This window comes from Tarenaya hassleriana, unplaced genomic scaffold (assembly GCF_000463585.1).
Source record: "Tarenaya hassleriana unplaced genomic scaffold, ASM46358v1 Cleome298, whole genome shotgun sequence".
NCBI classification, from domain to species: Eukaryota; Viridiplantae; Streptophyta; class Magnoliopsida; order Brassicales; family Cleomaceae; genus Tarenaya; species Tarenaya hassleriana.
The window spans coordinates 76,298-84,266 of NW_010966158.1; the positions used below are offsets into that span (position 1 = coordinate 76,298).

A 7,969-nucleotide genomic window follows, 5' to 3' on the forward strand; every position below is an offset into this window, starting at 1 on the left:
CTTCCCGTTATATGATTGACATGTTTGTTATATTTTGGTATCCTTGAATCATTAGAGAATGATTCTAAACTTCCTGATCAGTTATCATTGTGGGAACAATGATGAATTAAGACTAGTATGAGGTGTGATCGATGCATTGGATGCATATCACAATCATGGGTACTCGTTGTGAACGAGTGACTGGATGACCCGCATGAGATTGTCACATGGACAGAGTCATGACTTGAATCTCATACAGCGGTTCGTTCTTGGATCCTCATACCTGAGATATCTAGAGTATCTGATATGAGGAGTGGCATGTCTTGACTGCGTCAGACGTCGATTCTAACCGGATGATGATAACGGCGTTGATCAGATACGTTCACGAATCATATGGAGATAGTAGACATGCAATATGGGACTTGTCACCTCCTTAACAGGAGAGATATCGCTGGGCCCTCTCGTGGAAGTCGGACTATGAAAAACACGTGGCCACGCTATAGATGAAGTTGCATCTATTTTATTAGTCGATTTGCCAAGATGAGAAAGCGGTTGAACTTGAAGGGTGACTCAAACCATGCCCTTGTTCAACATATGATTTCGTGAGACAAAGGATCAGAACTCAAACCGTTAATACATTGGTTAGATCACCTCTAACTCAATTCTAAGTAGGTGGTCATGCCCTTGTCCACCGTCTCATCTTCGATCTTCATGGTCAGCTTACCTGCTCTAACATGGATAACAACATTTGCAGTGTTAAGGAATGGACGACCAAGAATAATAGGTACCTTAGAGTCTGCGTCCATGTCGAGAACCACGAAGTCAACTGGGATATAGAAGTTCCCAGCTTTTAGTGGCACATACTCAAGTATCCCAACAGGGTATTTAACGGAACGATCGGTAAGTTGAAGAGTCATTCTAGTGGGTTTTAGCTCACCCACATTCAACTTCTTGAAGATCGATAATGGAAGAACACTGACGCTGGCTCCTAGATCATAGAGTGCACAATTGATGGAAACATTACCCATTTTACAAGGGATTGAGAAACTACCTCGATCGGACCGTTTAAGCGGAAGCTCGTGTTGGATCAAAGCGCTGCATTCGGCAGTAAACGCTACGGTTTCTTTCTCAACAATCCTCTTTTTGGTCAGGATATCTTTCAAATACTTCGTATACGAGGGAATCTGCAAAATAGCATCAGTGAATGGCATGGTTACCTCGAGTTTCTTCATCATCTCAACGAACTTTGCGAATTGGCTGTCTTTGTTGTGCTTCCTCGGGCGAGATGGGAATGGTACTGGTGGTGGTCTAGGAGGAGGCACGTAACCCTGTTCAGGTTCATCATCGGGGATGTCTACAACTGTAGTCTTCGAGCTTTTTCCCTTCTCAATCATTGGTCGATCTTTAGCGTCTACCTGCTTACCACTTCTCAAAGTAATCGCATTGACATGTTCACGGGGGTTAGTCTCAGGTTTACCTGGAAGAGATCCGGACGGTCTTTGAGAGGCTGATGCTAGCTGAGAAATCTGGTTGTCTATGAGCTTGAAGTGAGTCTCGATGCTTGCGAACTGAATTCAGAATTCTGGTTCGCTTTCTCCTGATTCTGTATAAACTGTATAAGCAAAGTGTGCGTATCGTGGTTTGGATTCATGATTAACTGGAGGTGTGACATTGATATAGGATTGCCCTGGAGCTCTGTAGTTGGATGTCTGATTAGGAACCCTGGATTGAAAAGCAAAACTGGGAGGAATCCTCTGGTTCGAGTTGTTAGATGCTCTGAAGTTGTTCGGCACGGGATTCTCCACATTGTTTGACTTGTAGGAGAGATTGGGATGATTCTTCCACCCCGGATTGTACGTGTTCGAGTAGGAGTTATTGGCCACATAGTTCACACCTTCGACTCTCTCATCCAATGCGTACATACCGTGCTCCTCTTGTGTTGGCGTCAAATGCTTGGTCCTAGAGGGTCGGTTGGAATCTTCGAACTTAGCATTGAGGACAGCCAATTGTTAGAGAATTATATGCATGGTCTGATCATTGCATTCTCTTGGCAGATCTCTAGAGTACTCGTTCGGAGCGTCTTCTTCTTACGCCATCATCTCAATATGTTCTTCTAGCTCGGTGAATGACTTGTTCTGGATGCTCCCACCGCAAGAAGCTCGGATCAAAGTCTTGGTATCCATTCTGAGTCCTCGGAAGAAGGTGTTGATCAGGTACTTCTTGTCAAGCCCGTGATGAGCAAGACTTCTGATATCCTTTGTACCTCTCCCAAGCATTATAAAGGCTTTCCCCGTGATCTTGCTTGAATAAATGAATGCCAAAAAGAGCTGCTTGAGTGCGATGAGCTGGGAAACGTTTTGACATAAACTGCACTTCCAGCTGTTCCCATGTGTGGATGGAATCGGGGGTCAGATCATAACACCATTCCAAATCAGCATCCAAGAGAGTCCAGGGGAAAGCAATCAAGTGGAGTGTATTCTCTGTCACCCTGTTATCTCTCTTGATAGAACGACAAATCATCTTAAAGCGAGTTAGATGTGCGTTCGGGTCTTCGTTCGGCCTACCCTGGAAAGCATTATTGCCCAACATCTGAATAGTATACGAGTTCAGCTCGAAATAGACATGTCTATGGCCGGTGGTCGAATACCAGCCAAAAGCTCAGTGTGCTTAGGTGTGTTGTACTGGGCAAAGGTTGAGTCAGCATTACCCTCGGCACCATCGGGAAGAGCAAAATTTCGGTCGTTCTCCATTTGTCTTCGTTGACGTCGGATGTATCTAACGGTCCTTTCAAGCTCACGATCAAGAGGTACTAGGTCTGATATCCTAGCACTCCTGGTCATGCACTAGAAAAACCTGTGCACCAGACGAAAAACAACAACAAACGAAGAAAACGTGAGAAATCACTTAAGAAAAAGAAAAACAAGCAAGACCTATGGCAACGGCGCCAAAAACTTGATGTCGCAAATCTAGGTGTATAAATTTGTTCAAGTAATAATATCCTAGATTCGACAAACACCGCATGTGTACAGTTCAATTGTAGTAACTAGGGTCGAACACAGGGACAAAAGTAGACAAGGGAATTGAATCCAAATCTAAGTCTAATTCCAAAGAAAATAATGTGGGTGTAAGAGTGTAACAAAGCAAACGATAAAACGACTGTAAACTATGAATGATGCACATTGCAGGCTTTGGGATTGCTTTATATGCAATGATCTTTCAAAAGATGCAAACTTAGTGGCTTATCTATCCTATCCAAGGAATTCAAGCTCTAAGGTAGAGATTAGCTCTTCCAAGTCTAATCTCACTATCCAGGTTTAATCCTACCAATCTCCCGATTCAATTGTCTAAAACTCTGGATGCATGAAAGAACGCTATCATGATTCCTAGGCAAATACCCATCTCCCGATGTGACACATGTTCTATTTATTGAATTATTTCCAGGTTATCATCTCATATGTCTATGTGAATTAAAACCCTAAGTTTATTCGACCAAGCGGCCAACAAGATCAAACGCATTGAGAACAATTCAATAAACTGAATACAATAAATAAATCCATAAAGACTGGAATTAAAAACCAAAGATCCCTACATAGCAAATCTTAACCTACAACGATGGAACTACTTGCTAAACATCGAGACGTCGGGGTTCATATCAATACAACAAAACATCGTAAAATAGAAGAAAGGAAGAATGCTTAGTCGATTTCTCGGCTTCGTAATCTCCGTCTTCTACTCCGATCTCTTGCCTCTTGATAATCTCTCTCTTTTTGTGTGCTCTAGGATGTGTTTTTTGTCAAAAGTATGAATGAATTCGACCTTGGAGGCTAACCCTAATTATCTCCTCTTTCTTTTGGGAAAATTTGAAAAATTTCTAGATTTTAAGTGACCCGATCGTATCTACACAATTGACACGATCGTGTCACATTGCAGTTTTGACGGGCATCACGAATTTGCTCATAACTTCCTGTCCTGATATCGGATTTGGGTAATCTTAGTGTTTCACATAGATATCGAAGAGAGCTTTCCAATGATGTAGAGAATGCATGATTTTGACTTGTAGAGTGAAAGTTATTGGACCTGCAGTCTGACGTTTTCTGAGCTTCATGTTTTCTCTGGAGACACTCCAAATGTTTCCTTTCGTTCGTGATGTTCCGTAGCCCATGTTTTCCACTCATTTTGCTCTTTTTATGTGAAAACCTATTTAAACACCAAAGAACACAACTATGCAATATCGAAGCTCAATGTGCCCTAGAATGCCTACAAATATGTAAAACCGAGTAAAATACGCTAGGCATCCTATATCAAAACATCACCCGAAATACGTGTTATCACAGACTAATCTTGGTCCGTCGGACCGGGATCTGGAATTTTCCAAAATTTCGGATTTAGGGTTTTCTAAGCTTATTTAAGTTTGGGATTTCGTCCATACTTAATTAAGACCACCCTAAAACTCAGACAACCATCTAAGAACCCTAGAGAATTCATTCTTTTCATTTTTTGAGCTTCTCGGGATTAGATCCGGTCTCTCGAGTTACCCTTTTTTTCACTAATCCTAGCATATACGTTCCAAATCGTTTGGAATCCTTCTCTCGGTGTAGATACGTGTAGAGGGACTGTAACTTCAGTCCTAAGTGATTAAGAACAGGCCTTGGATCGATATTTGCTTCAAGTTTCATCGAAAACGAGATAAGTAACGTTTCCCTCGGTTATATACACGATCTTTCGGGTTTTGCAATTTTGGTTGCGTGTAACGTTTGTCTAGGTTTAAATCTTCCTTCCGCTGCATGAAACCTAAGCAACCAAACCCTAGATCGATGAGATCACATGCTAGGAACCCGTAGTGAATCCGAACAGTGGTATCAGAGTCTGGTTCTCTGTATATCGCTGTGCTTGTCCTATGATTGCATTATTTTAATCGTTAAATTGCATGTAATCATTGAATCTATGCATGTTTAATGATATTTGTGATTGTTAAATGATGCATAGATGGTATGGAGTCTAGGACAAGTTAACGGTGTGACGAAACGGAGTGAAACCTTAATCTTCAGAACCCTAGAAACCTGTCCCGAATCTGATCTGTCCGCGGTCAGCCGGACCAAGGTGTTGGTCAGCCGGACCAGTAGGCAGATCAGACTCTAGACTGCGTATTTGATCAGGAGGACCAAAGTCCTCGCTGGTCAGCTCCGGACCAAAAGTTGGTCCGCCTGACCAAGCGAAGACAGCGCAGGTCCGAGCGAGGAATGGCGGACTGACCGAAAGAAACGGACTGAGTTGGTTGATGACATGTATTTTGGTGACATTTTGGTATAGGATGTCTAGTGAATTTTACTCGGTTTTGCATATTTATAGGCATTCTAGAGCATATTTGGTCTCGATATTACTTGGTTGCTTTCTTTGGTGTTAAAACAGGTATTCATACATAAAAGAGAGCAAAAGAAGTGGAAAACATGGACTACGGAACATCACAGACGAAACGGGAACATTTGGAGTTGTTCCGGAGAAAAACATGAAGCCTAAAAAGTCAGATTTTGCAAGTCCAATAACTTCCACTCTACAAGTCCAAATTGCGTGTTCTCTACCTCATTGGAAAGCTCTCTTCAATATCTACGCAAGACACCAAGATCGCATAAATCCGATATTGGAACATAAAGTTATGAGCAAATCTGTCAAGCATGTTCGAGTTGAAGAATCGACACGGACCGTGTTGCATTCGACACGGCTGTGTTGTGTCCGAGCTGAAAAAGTGAAGTTTTGCTCAGAAAATTGACATGGACCGTGTTGTCATTCGACACGGCCGTGTTGATTCAAACTCGCTCGTGTTCAACCCATGTCTAAAGTACAGATTTTTAACAGAGAATTGACACGGACCGTGTTGCATTTGATACGAACGTGTTGCATTACGGGAAAACATCCTCTTTTGCATCCGGACTTCCATTTTCAGTAAAGGAAGAAGCCCAACTGCCAAGCAAATAAATAGGAGACGTCTTGGGCTTCAGAAATCATCGAGAGATCACAGGAGAAGCCAGAGAACTCGAGAGAGCATCATTTTGTTGTAGAGATGCTCTTAAACTTCATGATCCAGGTTGGCAGAAGATCGATAATCTTCGCCCATTAGACCCATCCGGTAGTTGAGAGAGTTTGGTGATGCGCACGCACCGAGTCTTATATTTAGTACCCGATTCGTACCTCTATCCGCAAGTATATGATAGTTGTAGTAACGGGGTCGAACACGAGGACTAGGTTGTGTTAATCTATCCCTAAGCTAGATTGATAGTTAAATAAAAGTATGATTTGTGATGAGTGTCGGAATACAAGAAAGCAAGCAAAATTAACGGATCGTAAAACGACGGAATTTAGGCGTTGCGGGTTCGGGATCCCTCAAGAATTGCATGGACGGTTGATGATGCTACAATACCTACGGGTTTATCTTCCAAAAAGGGGGTTTTCAAGCACTTCATCTAGGGTTTGTCTCTCCCGAGCTTAAACCCACTACTTAGAGAATCGATTTACCCATTTTCCAATGATCCAAATGATCTCTAGATGCATTAACGTACCCCATCATGAACCCTAATCGAGCTAAGCCATCTCCCAATGTGAATAACTCACTCATTCGATGTTTGGTTCCAAACCTCATCCCCATATCCCTATGATCAATGTGTTCTAACATCATACCAACTAAGATTTCGCCAAAGTTGATAGCATTAAGTACAAAACATCAAAGCCATGGAAGAAAACTCAAAGCGTCATAGATTAAGCATAGATGTCCATACAAAAATGGGAATCCTTCCCCCACAACAAAAGTTACTACTCCATGTCTAGGGATTCAAAACAGAAAGCAAAATGAGAAAACATAGAAAGGGAAAAGAGAAGCTCAAGATGGTCTTCAATGGTGGTCTTCTTCTTCTCCAAGTTTCCTAGGTCTCCAAATCTCCTTTTTCAATTCTCCAAGGTGTTTTTCTTCAAATTGGTCGAGTCCCCCTTCTCTCTCCTCAAACTCCCTCTTTTATGCAAGTGCAGCAGCTAGGTCTCTCCTCAAAAATCGGGCTTTTCCTTTTTCGGGCCGGATTTAATAACGGGCGGTCGCTCACTTTTTCTTCAGGGTCGCCCGTTTTCGTCTTCAGGATCGCCCGTTTTTCTGATTCCGGGTGACCGCTCGTTTGTTAGAGCGATCGCTAGTTCTTCACAGCGCACGGTCGACCGCCTGTTCCCGTAATCTCGGCGTCGAGCGACCGCTCGTTTAAATGGGCAGGCCGCCCATTTTTCTGAGCAAATTCTCGGGATGAATTCCGCCAATGGGCGACCGCTCGGCACAATGAGCGGGCCGCCCATTTTTTCTGAGCCTTCCAGATCTTTTCGATTCTGCTCCTTTTCCGTGCCTTGTGCGTGAATGTCCTCGTTTGATCATCCTGCATGAAAAATGGAGAAAAGAATCCTACCCATGACCATCTAACGTCCTATTATGTCTAAGGTATGTGCAAAGTGTGATGTAAGACGTTAGAGAAACCGGTGAAAATCCCGTGTGATCAAATCCCCCCAGACTTGAGGTTTGCTCGTCCTCGAGTAAGTGTGTGGCTATGAAACTATCCAGGGGTGATAAAATATAATCAGAAAACAAATGGGGTTTGAAGTAGATTGGTGGTACGGGTTAGAGTCGCTGTGAATGAAATCGGGTTTGGTGTACTCTATCTTCTACAACATTCAAACGAAAGTTTATCAATGGGATTTCTATTGTTTTCCGCAACCTAAAATGGAATATCTCTTACTTGCCGAGCATGTCTCCTAAACACATCCCAATCGAGGTCTCTAGAAATTACTTGGCCCACACTTCCACTATTTTTTTCCGCCCTACCTCTTTCCTTTTTATTCTTGTTTTTGCATTCCTTTTCTTTTTCTTTCTTTTTCCTTTTCGTGCAATCCCCGGCTTCTAGGACGTTAGAATTTGACAAGTGTCACTTCTTTTTTTTTTCTTTTTCTTGTCCCACAACTTAGA

General features: G+C 42.6%; 1 protein-coding gene across 1 annotated transcript; it reads right to left on the reverse strand.

Annotated features, from left to right (window-relative positions):
• Positions 1–632: 632 nt before the first annotated feature.
• Positions 633–1,373, reverse strand: LOC104818558. Its single transcript, XM_010548174.1, has 2 exons — positions 1,197–1,373; positions 633–1,145 (listed from the first exon to the last, which is right to left on the reverse strand). The coding sequence occupies exons 1-2, from the start codon at positions 1,371–1,373 to the stop codon at positions 633–635; spliced, it is 690 nt and encodes a 229-aa protein (XP_010546476.1).
• Between the last annotated feature and the right edge of the window lie 6,596 nt (positions 1,374–7,969).